The sequence below is a fragment of the Caretta caretta genome, chromosome 2 (genome assembly GCF_965140235.1).
Source record: "Caretta caretta isolate rCarCar2 chromosome 2, rCarCar1.hap1, whole genome shotgun sequence".
Classification (NCBI taxonomy): Eukaryota; Metazoa; Chordata; order Testudines; family Cheloniidae; genus Caretta; species Caretta caretta.
The window spans coordinates 48225153-48243893 of NC_134207.1; the positions used below are offsets into that span (position 1 = coordinate 48225153).

An 18741-nucleotide genomic window follows, 5' to 3' on the forward strand; every position below is an offset into this window, starting at 1 on the left:
GAGCCACTGATCACTACCCGTTGAGCCCGACAATCTAGCCAGCTTTCTATCCACCTTACAGTCCATTCATCCAGCCCATACTTCTTTAACTTGCTGGCAAGGATACTGTGGGAGACCGTGTCAAAAGCTTTGCTAAAGTGAATAACACATCCACTGCTTTCCCCTCATCCACAGAGCCTGTTGTCTCTTCACAGAAGGCAATTAGATTAGAGACACACAGGTTTAAAGCCAGTGAATGTGAGTGGAGCCCCTGGGACTTTTATCTGATTTCAGTGAGGCTGTGTAGATGTAACTGAGTAGGGAATCTGGTCCAGAATCTCCAGGTCTGTATGAGAGATCACAAAGAGTACATCTACACAATTACACATCTGTGGCTGGTCCGGTTCAGCTGATTTAGGCTAGCAGGGCTCGAGCTTCCGAGCTGTAAAACTGCTGTGTAGACGTTTGGGCTCAGGCTGAAGGCCGAGCTTTGGGACCCAGCTGTGAAGATCAGATCCAGACCTGAATTCTCCCTGTAAGTTTGGGGAGTTTGGAGCCATGTTTATGGTTTGTTGCTATTTACAAAGAACTAGAAAACAGATTTTTTCCATTTAATTAACAAAAACATCTCTAAGAGATATTTCCATATGGGACAAAGGCAGAAATATCAATATTCTGCTAAACAGATTGAAGTTTGTGTGCTGTTATTGAATCGGTGTTTAATCAGAATGTTAAATAATTTATATGGTATGTACTGTACATTCTGATTAGAAGTGAAACTCTGAAATTTGGTGAATAATGAACCACAGTGAGTTGTGTCCTTTCTTTCTGAATCTTGTGGCAGGCAGCTAAAACATAGAATATTGTGGAAGTGTGATAGCCTTTTTTCTCCCAGTTCAATAATTCAATCTATTTATGAATTATTGGTATTTCTACAGCACCTATTGCTATGCTATCTAAAGACTATGCTATCTAACCTTTCTCACTTTTTACTATTAAACTAATTTAGTTTTTTATAATGCATCTGCATTTGATCTTTACCTTACATGCAGGAAAAACTTTGTAGGATTGTAAGGTGCCACAAGTACTCCTTTTCTTTTTGTAGGATTGATTGCTAACAAGCAGGTAAGAGCCAACAGATTTTTTTGAAAAACCACCCCCCCCCCCCAAAAAAAAAAAAAAAAAACAGAGCAAAATATAGCATTTTCGGTATCTCAAAAATGTCTTACAATCACCAGCAGGACATCTATTAAAAATCTAGCACTGTCTTGATCACATAGGGACATCTGAATACTTTAACGCAGAGCAGTGATAACACCTGCTAACAGATTAAACACATTATGTAGTGTTTTTTCAATAGTATGTTTTACTCTACTGAAATTTCATTTATCTTCTCTCATTTAGCTGCACCTTTTATCAGAAAACAAATCATTTAGGGACAGGACTGGAGGAAAGCAAAAGCATCTTAGTGAGGTGAAAAGTAATGAGATCTGATGTTCATCTGCAAGTTGGAGAGGGTTGTAGGACAGGGGTGACTGCATTTTGGCAACCACAAACTACAGTATAATAAGGATCCATGTAAATTTCACTGATTAAGCAGCTGACTAATTGCTGCATAAACAAAATTGGAGATTCTTTATCTTATTTCTATAACTACCTAAACCACATCTACATATCAGTACACAATTAGAAGAACATGATTTTTTTTATTATTACTTGGCAATGAATTGGTGCATTTTAAAAAGAAATTTATTTTTTAAATATGAAGCATATTTCTCCCCAAATGATATTCATTTTAAAATAGCTCAAATTTTCATCTAAGCAAGACAGTGCCCCTTTCATTCCACCACAACTGTAAAAAGATGCATCTGAAATTCTTTAGTTCTTACAGTTTCTATTAATATTTTAATTATATTAAAATGGATTTTTCTAAGGCTTCATGAAACTACTCATTATACAGGCCATTTCACATCCATGGAAAGGTGCTAAGTAAGAGCTCTCCAATGTTATAGTTTATATATTGTAGTACCTTGACCCTCTGCCATTCTTTTTGTTTCTCTTTATTTATATATTCAAAGTTGATCTCATCCTGCATGAAAACAGAACAATGCTGATTAGTTAAGTCAATGTTTTTTCAATTATTTAGTCTTTTGTGGCCTAATTTCAATAACTACCTAATTTTATAATCCCTTCAAGACTATATGATTGAATTTATATACTCCTACACAGAATACATCAGTGCAAACAATATGAAAATAAATATTCTTAGTTACAGAAACAGGAGTATTGAATAACTGTTCTCTAACAAGAATAAGAATGTTCTTCTCACAGGGAGAGAGAGGCTGATTCAAGAACCCCTGCTCATTAGGACAATTCCCCCCCGTCCCCAATTTATTTATTTTTTAAACGCTGGTAATTATACACAGAACCCAGTTCAAGCAGCTGGAATTCTCTTTTCTTACTGCAGAAATCTAGGAGGGGACAGAACCTAAAAGTCCCCTCTACACACAAAATGAGTCATTTAAGTTTGGGGTTAGGCCAAACAGTCATATTGCTAACTTGTCACCAAATTCTTGTGCATAGTGATGACATCCTGATAGATTTGGGGCACTTTTTATTTATCTATTGCATGCATGCATGCCCACAATACAATATGGAGGTTGGCTCTGCTCTGGAGCCCTGAAAGAAATACTAGCAGACAAAAAAAATAAACAGTCTGACTTTGATGAGTAGGAACTGACAAAGGAGCTCACCACTTGCAGCAATGCCAGAATCTCAAGTGCACATGACCTGAGAGGAAGTTCCCTGAGCGGCTTTATGGAGGAGATAGGCGAGTAACATTACTGTAAAATAGACTTGGGAATGATCTCTGAGGTGCATACATCTCACAAACCTGCTGTGAGTTTCACTGGCTCATATGGCCAGTGGCTCCTTCAGGTAGCCAGTGATGTTTACAAAAACAAGGACAAGGCAGTTTTCTATAAAACTATCAGACCCTGAAAAGGGGGAGCATTCCTGGTTAACAAGCAGACATGTTTACCTTGTTTACTTATTAAAAACTGAGCTTGTGTTGCTCATATTAATGCAGAATAGGGTGATGATCATAGTGGGTAAGAGACAGTGTGAGGAGATGAAGAGATAAGAGTCCGTGATGGGGAGGATGGTCCTTGGGCAGCGGGGATGAAATGTTTTGCAGTCCTGGCAAAAATGGTAAGGTTGGCCTGCCCAGCACCTTAGATCCTCCTAGACTCCAAAATTGAGAAACACACAAATAGAGCCCAAGGAGCTTGCCAAAGGCTACAGGGAAAGCGAGTGTGAAAGTTAGGATTAGAATTCTGGAGTTCCTGGCTCCAGGCCCTATACACAATCCACTGTCTCTTATTCTAGAGTTAAGCTGTTTTTAGTACGCAGTTAAGTGTGAATATGTGGAAGTAACTCACATGAGGGGTTTGCTGAAATTATAAAATTTAAGAGGAAAGGCTGAATGGCTTATGAAAGACAACAGAGCCTTGAGACTAGCTCGGCTATCTATTCACTCTAATTCATGAAGGGCCAGACTGAGAACACACTGAAGTCAATGAAAAGATTCCCATTGACTTCAGTAGGCTTTGGATCAGGCTCTATATGCAATTTAGAATCATTTTAAAACCATTCAGGACCTGGTTCTAACCTTTACAAAAACAAGAGTTTTGCACTTGGACTGATGGCTATATAACCTGTTGCCCTTTGCCTAAAATTATTATCAGTGTCGCCACATTATAAGGTGCACAAAGCAGAATATTCCTGCCCTTGCATTTCAGAAGATCTACAGTGGCAGATCTGACTATGGATGAGATTCCATCTCCACATATGTTGCTACCTAAACTAAAATTGTCCATGATTATTCAACACTACCTTTCCTCTGGCATTAATAAAAAAAAATGATGAGTGGGGAATGTAGGGAGGGGAATATTAATTTCAAGTAAAAATATTAATTTCCACTAAAAGTACTGTTAAGAGAAAAATGAAAGAGTGCTTGGATCAATTAAATATCTGCAGTATTAATCACCAACGTTCCTAAGGGAACTACCAGAGAAAATAGAAGTGCCACTAGCAGTCATTTCTTAAAATTAAGAAAAACAGGGGAGGTGACAGCAGACAGGAAGAAAAAAAGTCTTGTGTCAGTCAACAGGAAGGGTAAAAGGGTTTAATCGAGTAATTCTACAGCATTTAGACTAATCCAATACAGTGTAAAACAGTGGAATAAATAAGGATATCAATATGTAGTTATTAAGAAAAGAACAACAAATCTTCAACAGACAAATATGGTAAAAGTACTGGGGGATAGTGTCTCAGGAGACATCAACCTGTTTTGAAGAAAGTAACTAAGAGCTGGGACATTATTATCACTAATATTAAGAAGTGCTCAAAAACCTGCTAGAATCTTTACAGAAAGACTGGCTCTTTCTCCACAATGTTTCATAGCATTTATGATGGTGTAACTCCACTGATTTATGTTCTCTATGAGAATCAGGCCCATAGGATAAGATAGATCCCTAACCCATAGTGCTTACGATCTAAGGCCTTTACCTTACCACAACTGTGCAAATACGGACCCTTATACCTAGGCTGAATCCCTTTGCCTTCAGTGGGACTCTACGTGGGGGTACAAGTGTCATCAGTACATTTGTTTGTAGGACTGAGAACAGAAAGACATGGGAAGGGTGGAAGGAAGCAGCATAATATTGTTTGTATTACTTTTTTCACCATCAGATATTTCTTTCTTTGGTCCAAAACACACAGCCTATTTTCCTTCTGCTTATTTAATCTATGCCAGCCTTACCTCAGATACTCTACTTTATCCTTTGATTTTTCCACTAACAGTATTTTTTAAACTCATCCTCATTCCATCCCATGTTTCCCACACATTCCTCCTTCCAATCTATGTTGATTAGTTGTTTTAACCCTTTTCCATTGGCAATCCCTGCCTGACATAGTTTCCCCACTTTCCTTGACACGTCCCACAATATAACCCCCATCCTCTCCTGACACTTCCCACCCAACTTTCAAAGCCTCTTCCCCACATTAAGGCCAGTGTTATTGATGCCAGAGAGAACTCAAGGCAGTGTGCCCCTTATTAAGAAGCCAGAGATAAGATTTCCATAAGCTTTATCTGCTTTAAATCATGACAGATTTAGTATAACTATTGTATAAGGAGCTTTTTAAAATCAATGAATGTGGTTTAGGGTTCACTATTAGATTGAATTGCCAGGATCTAGAACTTCAGAGTTGAAGTTCTTTGGGGCAAGCATTCTATTTCACTCTGTTAATTTTATGCTCTGACACCAGCTGCAAAGTGCCATTTACATCTGCAATCCCACTAAATCATAAAGGATTATTCTTTAGTTCAAGCTGTCCATCATTAGTAAATTGACTGATTACAGATGAGACAATATCCTCCCACTTAACAATTGTCAATTAGCCAATATGTCGATAGTTATTTGGTCAGTAGCAATTGCTGGCACATAATATTTCCTTATTTATACTTCATTTTAAAATAAATGACAGACCCCTGTCAGTGTTACCCATGTCCTCCCTTCTTCCCTTTCCTCCTTTTGTTACAATTGGATTGAAAGATATTTGGGTCAAGGATTATGTTTTGCTAAAGGTTTACACAGCACATAGCACAATGGGATCTCAGTTCGGACTAGGGCCTCCCGGAGCTACTGAAATACCAATAATAATAGTAGACGAATGAAATTCAAAAGATTTAGTATACAATCCTGCCCTTCGATTGACTTCACTGGAGAGCTGAAGCTGAGCTTCTCAGGTCAGAATGAAACAGCTGATTTTTATTCATACAGCCAAATATAAATGTTCATTTGACCTACATTTCCCAAGAAACTCTTTTGACCCAACATCTCTCTCTCTCCAGGAACTATCTGATATTCTAAAAAACTTCTTATATTTTTCCTTATCATACTGGTGACCATTTGGCGCCCAAAATAAACATAACCCAGTCATAAACAAATCCATGACATTCACTTATTCCACAGCTTGATAATCAATTTCCCCTCTCCAGGATTAAAGGTAGAAAGACTTTCAAAATATTGTACAGATCCCTAGCCAGAGAGATTCCAATTGGCTACACATCTGAAAAGGTTCAGACATGTACATTATTTCTTCCATTGTCAATGGTAATAGACACATGCTGAACTGGATCCAAGTCCATCTAAGGAGAGAGGCATACATGGAATTCAGTGTTTTCCTAATTCAGCCCACTTCTTTAAGGGGATCCAGAATCATGATCATGGAAGACAGTTTGATCAGAAAATCCATGCGTTTTAGGGGATGGCAGAATTACAGAAGATTTATTTATGTGCGCAGGCTCCTGCCAGACCATTAATCCCTTTCCACAAAATCTGGAAATACACAGTGTGGATCTGAGCATAGTTTAGTCCTATAAATGTTAACAACTGACATTTTACTTTTCCCTTTATGTGATGTTGAGAAAATAGTACTTCTACTTTCAGTAGTGTAGACAAAAGTATTACCCCCAAGAAATACAACAATAAGTAAATATTAATTAGCTGCTAAGTCTGATACTCCAGTGCCTGTATAATAATGTATGCACTATGGGGCAAAGTAATCTGAAAGGTGATCTTCATTTTTCCTCATCTGACATACCATACTGCACTAGTAAAGAGAATGTTATGTGCTGTAATTATGAGAGATCAATACCACCTACAGCTAATACTATCCTTCTTCAAAGAAATTCTAACCAACAGCATGGGTTGTACTCCAGTCATTTTACTACAATACATAGTAAAAAAAAACAACAGTTAAGTATGTTTTAGCTCAATCTAGTTAACTCCCAATATAATTAACATCTTCACATATGATAGTCTGCCCTCTGTGAAATACATACCATACTTCTGTTAAAAGAAAATCTGTAAACCCATTATATTGTTTACAGGTGTCAAAGTTGTAAGTATAGTTGTAAATATTCAACAGAGCAGTTTCTTATATTTAATCATCATACTACAACAAACACCATGAATGCAATAAAGCCATTACAAAGTCCACATGCACTTTGTCTCGTCACATAACAGAACCTTTGGTCCAGAAAGGCACCCTTCAGGTCCATAACAACTTGGCACTCCTTAATTTGCAGGGGAATTCCTTAAGGTGTAAAACAAACTTAAGAGTTGAATCTGTCCATCAAGAGAATCAGAAACACGGATTTCCTAATCCTGATGTAAGTGTGGGAGGAACAGCAGCCAGTACTTTTCCATATGATTAATTATATGTGCATTTCTATTTCTATTCCATGCTCTTAAGTACCTCAGGAAACATAGGAGAGGGGTTGTTTTGTTTTTTTAAACATGCCTCATACAATGGAAGCTGACTGGAAGTCTGGATAGTAATGTTACAGAATGTATCTGAGTACAATTTATTTTATTTTTCTAGCATCCAACTATGTCTTGTACACTCTATTATACCTTTTTGTCAGATTTAAACCTTTTGGAGAATATTAACATTTAACTTGGTCTGTAAACTCCACCTATGTTTTGAGGGATAGAACTGGGCTGTTGCATGACAGTTTGCTTAGTAGTTCTGTAAGAAACCGGATAACAAATGATTTCCAGGGCTTTTCTTCTAGGTCAGCAGTTCGCAAACAGTCTTTCAAATTCAATTAAAATGCTTTATTTCCCCACTGGCCTAAGGATAATAAATGGAAGAACATCTGTACTTAATACTTCTCTCCTATAGAAATTCTTCATATTACATGCAAGCAAACTGAGGTCCATTGTCAGTGACTAGTTATTTCAGATTTCATTAAGACTGAAGGTTGTTAACAGGAACTTCATTCCTGTTGTGAAAGTAACATTAAGGCTAATTCTGGCTAGTTGCAGAAATAATAAGTAAATAGATCAGCATAGCAGTTTTGGCTGCTGTTGTTTCAAAATGCCTTACTGTATCAATACAATCTTTTGCCATTAAGAATCAGGTGAGGGAACTGGCTGTGACAGCACTGTGTGTGTTAAAGCTATTTTAATATAAATACAGTGCCTGACCTGAAGCGTGTTGAAGTCAGTGGAAAACTCCAATGACTTTCAATGGCCAATTACATCAGGTCCCTGGGAAGTAACATGATTTTAGACCACTCAATTTGTGAGTCCGTTCTTGGCCACCAACAGAGACCTGTAAGCTTTGATTTCACTTGAATAAATCTATAATGAGTTTCATGAACAATTTGAGTAAACCTGAGCTGGAATTTAAAGGAACAATCATAGAACTGGCCTAATTCTGACCTCACTTAGATAAGATTTACACTGGTATAACTTCATTGACTTCAGTCAAGTTGTTTTTGATTTATTCCAGTGAGATTAGAGGCCCAATTCATCCTCTCGGTGGAACAACTTGGAAGATGGGGGATAAAAATCTCAGTAAGGATCCTCTTGTGAAGATCCTTCCACGTAATCCTGTCAGGCACCTCTCCTAGCTAGTTTTTCCAGCTCATGTTGGCACAGCAAAGTACCCCTGGGCATGCTTAGATGGAAAAAATACCACATATATCAATATGAGATCCACAATTCTTGAATAAATTGTAACATCATGATGTAAATCTCAGAAAAAAAATCTGCTAGAGATTGCTGCAGATCAAGATTTTATGCCTCTCTGAGATCATATGACCAGAGAAGAAAACAATGTATCTGATTAATATAGCACATGGAAAGATTAAATTTCAAACTATATTTAACTTAATATTCAAACAGAGCTCTGAATATTTTTCATTATATGCTGGTGTCCTTCACTACACTAGAGTGTAAATCCAAACCGGCCTTGCAAAATCAGTGACATCACATTCTGGAAAGCATTCGGTGATGATACAAGTCTAGAAGAAATGCAGCAAAACCAAAGAGACCCCCCCGTAGGTTATGCAGCTTGAAAGATAGTGGCTATTTTAGTATTATACCAAAGGTTATGATTTTGCCATGGGTATTTTAATTAAAGGTCATGAACAGGACATGGGCAATAAACAATAAATCATGGATTTACTGAGAAGTCTGAGACCTGCTGTCCAGGGCTGAATTACTGGGCTTTTCAGGAAGCCATGGAGGACTCATAAAATCATGGAATCCGTGACTTCTGTGACAGATTCGTAGCTTTAATTTTATACCTGATGATGTGTGCCCTGAAAATCAAAGGTAGTGAATAGCTTATTGCTTCATGGCTCCAAGTAGACTTCCTCAGCATGTGCTCATGTGTTGCTGTCATTCACAGCTTCCTTAGAAGGCTCATCTTGATCCACAAATATACAAAAAACACGAGCTTTCTCTTGGAAACATCAACTGAAGGCATCCTTTCTGAAGGGTCTCACCATTCTTTTCATGCTGCTTTTATACACTCTCTTTTACAGTTCCTTGGACGCAGTTGCCTCACAGACAAAAGCAAATGTCTGAATTTTTGTTTTACGAGGCAACAGCTCTTCTCAGTTTTACTTTGCATGCAAATGTAACTGCACTGTTCAGTGTATCACTCAGTGTAGTCTGTCACCATGGAGACAGAGGCTTAACAAGCAAGGTCATTCTCTGAAGGTGTGGAAGAAATGCATCCATTTACACATTGTAAGTTTAAAGTAGTAAAAGGTCTATTCCAAGAACTGGGCTGATATTTTACAATACAGAACTCCACAATTATATTACCAGTGTTATGTGTCATCAGTGCATTAAGGCAACCAAGCACAGGGCTTGGTTTCCTCAAGTAAGTTACCAGACTTAGTTTAGGATCTGTGAGCCGAGCACTGAAAACACTGGAGGCCAGTAGATTCAGCCAGAACTGACACAGCTGAATTAATATATCATCTGCTCACTGGAGTGTAGCTTTCCTCCATGGGTGGAAATATCCATATGGCAAAAAAGTTTATATGAACAAGTTTAGCTGAACTGCAATTATCTACATTAAGGACAGTAACTTAATATTCCTGTCTTATGGAATAACAATAGTGGAATATATTACCTACATGATCTACCTTCCCTAAATGTCCACATTGTGTATCCTAGGCCAGATTCTATACCACTGAAGTCAATAGTACAACTCCCATACAAGTCAATGAGGGCAAAATCGGACCCCTTTTGTAGGGTAGCCTCTGTAGTTGGCTGCATACAGCCAAAGATCCAGAATGAAGACATGACTTTTTTTTCAAAGTAATGGGCAATGCTGAGATGCATGAATCTTCCTAGATGTAAGAACTATGTTCCATTTACCACTATGTTGTCTGACATGCTTGTCTAGTGATTGCACAACTAATTAATTAAATGTTTGAACATGGTCTATAATCCCTAGAGCAATTATTCTAGCCACTGCCATAAACATACTCCATTTGATCAGCAAGAAGCTCAGCTTTCTGTAAAGTTAGTTCTGATGGCAGAAGAAATCATCTCTATACGCACGGCATGCCTGTTTCCTTTCCATCTGAAGGTGTATTAGATCACTGGACATAACACTTTACATATAAGTTCCCTAAACGTATTAGTAGATATCTAAGTACACTGGAGAAATGAGGATGTGTCTACTACCACTCGTACTTTCACCATAAGTTGGTTAAAGCTGAAACCACAATTGCATACCCAGTTATTAAGAAGGAAAAAAGCATAAAATATGTATGTTGCCCTCAATATCCATACAGTCTTAGCAAAGCAGGCGTCCTGCACATCCCCATTACTATTAAGAGTATAGATTTCAAGCATATCTAACTAATGTTTAAAGGGTAGCACAAGTTCACCACCCTAAGGAAGAAATGCAGAAGGATGTATAAGAGATATATGGTGAAATGTTTAGAAGTGCCTAAGTAACTTAGGCTCTTAAGTCCCATTGACTTTGTGGGCATTAGGCTCCTAAACACCAGATTCTAAAGGTATTTAGGTGCCTAAATACCTTTGAAAATCTATCTCTGAGGGCCTTGCTGCCATAGATATCACCTCCCTATACACCAACACCCCTTATAATGACAGCATTACTGCCTGTCTCAAACATCTACAAGACAATGGACAACACAAACATATCCACCCCAAACATTGCCATACTCATCCATTTCCTCCTCACCTATAACAATTTTACACTCAAAACCAAATACTTTGCCCACACCATGGGAACAGCCGTGGGTATAGGATGGCTCCCCATTATCCAACTTCTTCATGGGCCACCTTGAGGAAGAATTTCTGGACAAATGTACCATGAAACCATTGAAACACTTGAGATTAATCTCAACACAAGCTGCCCAGCACATGGCTTAGAAGCCTTAGAGTTTTTTCCATAGGCACTTCCCTGCATGTCTTGCTGAGTCATAAGATGTATCTGCCTTCTCTCAATGGTCAATTGTATACCTGATGGTCCTTAATGGGCCATCAAGCAGGCTAGGCAGTGCTGATGCCAAAATGTCTGGGGGTGTCATCCAGAAGCACAGCACAAGTTTGAAATACAGACATACATTTCTATAACTCATAATACAAAGGTGATACAAACATATCAACCAGATCATATCTGGAAAATTATGACATTATTGCAGATATCTTACATGGCATATCTGGCTGATTACTTTGTGGGTGTTACCCAGGAGCAAATATTTGAATACCAGGTATAGCACCAATACTTATAACTTTAAATACAAAAATGATACATGCATACAGATAGCATAATCATAACCAGCAAATCATAACCTTTTCATAGACATCTTACTTGACAACCTTTGTACAATATTTGCTGCAAATATATCAGTGGTTGCAACAATGATCTATATGGTCATATTTTAAGCAGATAACATCATGACCACACATACCTTTATGCCCCAAACAAACCAAGACATTTCTTATCTACAGCCAGGCCCTCAGATACTACAAAATATGCTCCAAGGAGAAAGTCCAGGATATATACCTTACAATGCTTAAAACCGCCTTCACCAAACAAGGACACTCCACCAGAGAAGTAAATTGCACCATTGAAAGGGCCACCCAAATACCCCAAAAGAACCTGCTTCAATACAGAAAAATAACCCTCTGACTGCACACCTGTATTTGTCACTTACCACCCTACACTGGAACCCATCCAGAATATCTTTAAACAATTACAACCCATATTTGATGGAGACCACATCCTGAAATAAATCCTTCCCAAACCCTCTCTTCTGGCCTTCAAACAACCCCCCAACTTCATCATCGGAAGCAAGCTCCTCACAGACCAGGACCCCCCAACTGAAAGTGGCACCAGACCCTGCCAGAACAGAAGCAAAACCTGCAGACATATCTCCACTACTACAATGATCAACACCCCCCAGAACCCTCTTTTCAAGATCCATGAGTCCTACACATGCCTATCACAGCAATTACATGTCTCAATAACAACTATGTGGGTGAAACTAGACAATCCCCAAAATCTCGAATGAACTCTCACAGAAAATGACAAAAGACAAAAACACCATATCACCCATGTGTGAACACTTTTCACAAATTGATCACTATATCTGGTCTCTCAATTCTCATCCTCAAAGGAAACCTGCACAACACCATCAAAAGACAAGCCTGGGAGCTTAGATTCACAACTTTGCTAGACACTAAACATCATGGTTCTAATAAAGACACCATATTTGTGGATTATAACAATGATCTGTAACTCAGTAGCCCCCCCCCTGCACTTTTGTCCTATGACTGTAGGGGTCTTAATGGGGCATTTTGGCTTTTAATGGTCCCTTCGAATATGTGCTAAATACTTATGCTCAGTGGCTCTCAAACTTTTGTACTGGTGACCCCTTTCACATAGCAAGCCTCTGAGTACAACCCCCTTATAAATTAAAAACACTTTTTTATATATATAACACCATTGTTAATGCTGGAGGCAAAGCGGGATTTGGGGTGGAGATTGACAGCTCACAACCCCCCCCATGTAATGACCTTGCGACCCCCTGAGGAGTCCCGACCCCCCAGTTTGAGAACCCCTATGCTAAACTATCTGTTCAATCTTGTGTTTAGCTGTGAGGCTTTCAATACCTTTTCGTAGACCTAAAGGAGAGCTCTAAGCTCTTGTGTAAGCTTGAAAGTTTGTCTCTCTCACCAACAGAAGTTGGGCCAATAAAAGTTATTACCTCACCCACTTGTCTCCCTAGGGGCCTAAGTCACTTTTTAAAATCAGATTTAGCCTCCTAAATCACTTAGATGCTTTTGAAATTTTTGCCCACAATGTCCTGCTTCATCACCTAAATGTTATACACTGTCATCATTAACTGCTATCATTAGCTTTTAAAAAATAACTGTAGCAATCTCAAGTATCCGGGGGTAGCCTTGTTAGTCTGTATCCGCAAAAACAACAAGGAGTCTGGTGGCACCTTAAAGACTAACAGATTTATTTGAGCATAAACTTTAGTGGGTAAAAACCTCACTTCTTCAGATGCAATCTCAGTTACAACTGTTGGTAAAACGTGACCATTATATACTATATTCAGAGAGAGTATGAACACCATAGAACTAGCAGTGTTACTTAGGAAATTTTGACCAGCAATATAGCCTTTTCTAACATTGTATAGGCCCAATTCTGACACTTATTCATATTGTATAGTGTCTTGTTCACCAAACAGCCATGTTGCAATCTATTGGGATACTTAATAGTGTAAAGTATTAGAAGGGTAGCCATGTTAGTCTGGATCTGTAAAAGTGGCAAAGAGTCCTGTGACACCTTCTAGACGAACAGATGTATTGGAGCATAAGCTTTCGTGGGTGAATACCCACTTCGTCGGATGCAACGGATCCTTAACAGTGTAAGGTATTATTCAACATAAGAGTTACAAAATCAGGAAATATCAGTCTCAAGAAATAAAGGGACATCCTTTTTTGTGTTCTCCTTTCTTGTGTTGAGTAGCACCTTACTCCACGAGCAGTTTTAATTAAATTAATGACAACACTAGTTCAGTAAGGTGATATTCAACATGAACAGACATATCAGAATCTGGTCCAAAGTAAAATAAGCTACGAACATGTGAGTATAGTGACACTTACTATCATCTAGCTACCACCACAGCAAACTCACATCATTCACCACAGAGACAGTCATTCTCAAGTTGCAGGAGTTCCAAATGATCGTTCAAATGAGCACGATGGCTAATGATGAATATGGGACGTTACCAGGGATGGTTATTATTGTTATACTTATTTATCTATGCTGTAGATTTTACATGGTTTTTAGCTGGCAATTGAGACAAAATAAATAATATTGTAAAAAACTTAAATATGGATGAAAAAACATTTAGAAGTCAATCCTTGCTTTAGATTTATGACTGCCAAATTGGTAATTTTTCACAATTTGTTCCCAGCTGTGCAACGATCTTCAACTTATAAATAAGGCCATTTTGGCAGATCAATGACCATTTACATTTGGAAAACAGTAGTCTCCATCAAAACAGGCCAGGTTTGTGGGAAAGTAATTATTCTTAATGTGGAAAAGAACAAGAAGTGAAATCACTGAGACAAAGAAGCATTAATGAGTCAATTTTCTACAGCTTCACAGATGAGGGAAAATATAACTTGGCTCAGTAGAACATCATCATAATTAGCTGTGGCGTGGGACAGATATGAACTTATTCCTCTAACTTGAAATTCCCACAAGCGTTGTCATTATTCTAAAGACAAGAAGTGTTCAAACCCCCATCCCATGGAAACAATACAGTATTTGGTACCATTGTTGTTTCTAGAGTTTCGAAAGATTTATTCTGAATTGTTAAATGGGAACAGTAAATGTTTACTGCTTTCCAGTTACAGTACAATATTTTATTTTATATTTCTTCTAAGTTTTTTCTCCCAAAATGTTGAATTCAACAAGCACTAACATTCTTTTTCTAACCTTTATTAAAGATTTTTCAGATTAACATTGGAAGACTGCAAAATATTGATTCCACACTTATGAAAGTTACTAGAACTATATGTAACACTAATAAAGTTTATTTTTATGAATGTACATAGCTATTTGGGAAAATATTAACATTTTCATACAATACAGTAAAGCACTGGACTAAGCTCACAATACTATATTTAGTTGCCAAGTAAAAGAATGGAAGTTTTGTATCAAGGACATAGAATTTAATAATTTAAAAGATCAAAGTGTTGCCACAATTAAATTTGTATTCTTGGGCCCTGATCCTTAAAGGGATCTAGAACTGTGGACTTTCACAACTGCATGGAGTCCCACTGACTTTAATTGGACACTACATAGGGGTAAACTCTTCCCATATCAATCTCTTGCCAGGATTGGGGTCTTGAAAAGGAAACTTGATTTTATTGGATAGCATCGTGCAAAGCTGATCACAGATGGTTACAGTGGTTTTCTAGAGACTTTTTCTAGACAGAAAGGGAAAAAGGATGAAATCCAATATAGAAAATACAGTATCGGCATTGTTTTCTTTTTTCCTACGTCTTTGAAGGGTTCTTACAGAACTGTCAGCAGACACTAAATAACAAAACCTGATAAGTTCCAGACCAAACCAGGATGTGTGTATGACAGGAAGCCCAGGCTGAATCAATTAAATTACACTCTCAAAATGTCCACAAAGTACATTTTTAATATGAAGGCTCAAGTTAAAATCAAGACAAATATATTCAAAACAGATAAAGCTTGGAAAGAGATTGAATTAAAGCATCTTACAACTCTTTTTTCTTTTAGTTTAAAAATGTTTGATGATTTGCGATGCAAAAGTCCCAAAGAAGCAACAATTATTGGAAGTAAATTTCTAATTAGAGTGGTGTATGGATCCCTTTTACTGTTGATTTCCAATGTGTTTTAAGGCTAGATTTCACCACAGCAGTATTATGATAAGCCCCCTCTCCCCACAGCACATTTCTAAATCCATTGTTACCGAATTTTGTTTCTACAAGATAGTAAAATTATTACCACTCATCACCATTGTAATGTGTGTGGGAATGGGAACAGCTGACCCCTCAAGACTTCAATTTTTTCTAATATAAAATATATATCAACTGGAGTTTTCAGTTCATAGAGGAACTGGTTGTTGCCCAAACTGAAAAAAAGTGATTTCTCCTGTTAAGGCCCCCCCGTGGGGAAATCATTGGCGCTTCTCTGTAGAAGGGGATCGGGTGCTTGTTAGTGGATTGGGTTACAGGACCAGGCTCACATTTTGCAGCTCCTGGCATCGTGTCACATTATCCTGAAGACATTTGAAGAAAATCCCTAAGTCAGTTTGAGTGTTTAAAACTCCTAATCAAGATTATTATGTAGGAAACATGAAGCTACTAAAAGCTCTGGGGTCAAAGGGCAAGTAAAGACCTCAACCATCCACACAGGACAAAATGCTTTCCTTTTTAAATACAGTAAGTGCCTGTATAACAGCAGTTCCTATAGGGTGTCTGCAGTGTAACTCTTAAAAATGTCTTACATTCAAATACCAGTATCAACACTTTAAAAGTAGCCTACCCCCTCTGCCTCAGGGGCTGGTCTACACACAGAAATTACAGTGATTTGACTGAGCTGGTTTCAAAATTGATCTAGTTAAATCAGTACCAATCTCTACAGACACTCTTACAACAGTTAAGAGTGGCTAAAATCAATTTAGCTTAATTTGATTGATCATATTAAAATAAATCCATTTAAAGGTGCAATTGTTTAATTGTGAGGGAAATTAACTGTTAAAACAACCTAGTAAGGGTTGTGCTGGTTTTTCCACCACTAAATCAAGATTGTCTGTCTTTCTAAAAAGATATGCTTTGGTTCAAACAAGAGTTAATTCAGGGAAGTCCTTTTGCCTGTGTTATGCAGGTCAGACTACATGATCACAACAGTCCCTTCTGGCCTTGTAATCGATGAATATATTCCGTTCAGTCCCTGAACTATTCTAATTATATCAGCTTCTTCCATCCCTCTACCCGCCATTATGCCACCAGAGAAGAGCTATAGAGTGCAGTGTGCTCCAGCCACATCCCGTCCTGCCCCCGGACATATCCAACACATCCCTTCTCCTGAGAGCAGGGAAGGGAACTGACATAGAACCATCACACCCAATCTATAGCAATTGGAGTACCTCTCTCCTCATGACAGGGCTGTTCCGAGAGGACTATTTAAATCTCAAGAGTAGTGCAGGAGCTGAGTCTCTCTCTCTCTCTCTCTCTCTCTCTCTGTGATTGATATATATAGATATATATACAGATATATATATTTGATTTCACTTTAATATTTCCACCTCTCTGCTCTTTTTTCACACTTTCTCATAAGTAGAGCACAAAACCAATAATGTTTAAGTGAGCTCATCCATCTGTAGACTTCAGTGCCTAGCGCCGTCAACCAAGTATCTTCCGTGACCTCTAAATTCACACAAACCCAAACCCCCTTCCACCTGCCCACACAAACACACTCCCCACACACAAAGTTTTCTTCTGACAGGAAGCCAATGTCAACAGTCCTTACTAAGTGCATGGCTATAGCTCTGAGTCGTTGTCCTGTCTTCTATTACTTTTCAGTGCAGGGAGCAGTCAAACTATAATTGTACTGAAATCCTCCATTAATGTCTATTCATCCTCAAAACATATTATTGCTATTAGACAAAAGCAATCAATGTTACTAATTTGTAGCACTCGGAATCTTTTTTGTATGATTAACTATTGAAGTAGTACAAACCTTTTTTATTTTATTATCTTCCACAGGATTGGAATTTTTGAGAAGATATTTCATTACAGAAGAGTTGGGGGGGGGGGGGAAGCTCTGAAATTTCTTATTTTAATGTAGACCTATGTTATTCTAAGAACTGTAATGATTTCTATTCTGCATAAGCATTGGCTTATACTATATGGGGAATTCTGTTTTTGATAATCATGGTTGGAATGTACCATTAATCTAGCCTAAGATAGTACTATTTAAATACTTTAAACAATACAATAGAATCTTCTTAACTGGGGCACACTTTGATGAATGTTCTGGATTAAGTAGCCAACCAAGTTAAAAGGTTTTGTTTTTAAACCAAACTTAACTGAAATACTCTTTCGCACCTCCTATTTATACTGTGGTAGGGTTCCAAATTTAACACTCCGTTCTGAGGAAATATAGCAGAAAATTCTTGCAAAGAAAAGGCAGGAATTAAAAAGTAAATGGAAGTAGAATAAGGAAGGAGCAAGCTGAGACAAGTTATATCACAGAGCAAGCCCTCATGGAGGTTCTTCTTGGATCACTTATCTCCGTCAGACAGCTTCAGTAAGGGTCCCTTATTTTTGGTAGGAAAAATGTGGGGGCCATCTGTGTCTGGGAGTTCAGATCACCTGACAGAATTTTGTTTTGCACAGTTGAAATCCTGTGCTTCATCCAGAGTCAGGTATCTCATGTAGGGCTGGATCCTGCCAATATTACTCATGTTGAGTGGTACCACAGTCTACAAGTAGTCCCAATGGTTTCAACATGGCTACTTGCAGAGCGAGGAACTATTCAGCATGAGTATGTGTGATGGAATCTAGGCCATAATAAATTAGCACCACTTTCTCTACCCAAAAGAATTCACAAGAAGGAGAATTACTATCCTAATTAAGGAGCAGTCATCCCTGGGAAATATCCCAGTTAAGCAGTGTCATAAATATAAAGGGAAGGCTAAATACCTTTAAAATCCCTCCTGGCCAGAGGAAAAACCCTTTCAGCTGTAAAGGGTTAAGAAGCTAGGATAACCTCGCTGGCACCTGACCAAAATGGCCAATGAGGAGACAAGATACTTTCAAAGCTGGAGGGGGGGAGAAGCAAAGGCTCTGT

The 18741-nt window shown here is 38.1% G+C and overlaps 1 protein-coding gene across 1 annotated transcript in view; it reads right to left on the reverse strand.

The window, feature by feature from the left end:
• Positions 1-18741, reverse strand: part of CNBD1 (cyclic nucleotide binding domain containing 1) — a 401361-nt gene that overhangs the window by 125707 nt on the left and 256913 nt on the right. Inside the window, exon 12 of the mRNA XM_048837242.2 lies at positions 2009-2068. Within this exon, the coding sequence (XP_048693199.2) occupies positions 2009-2068 (60 nt within the window). The remainder of the gene's footprint in view (positions 1-2008; positions 2069-18741) is intronic.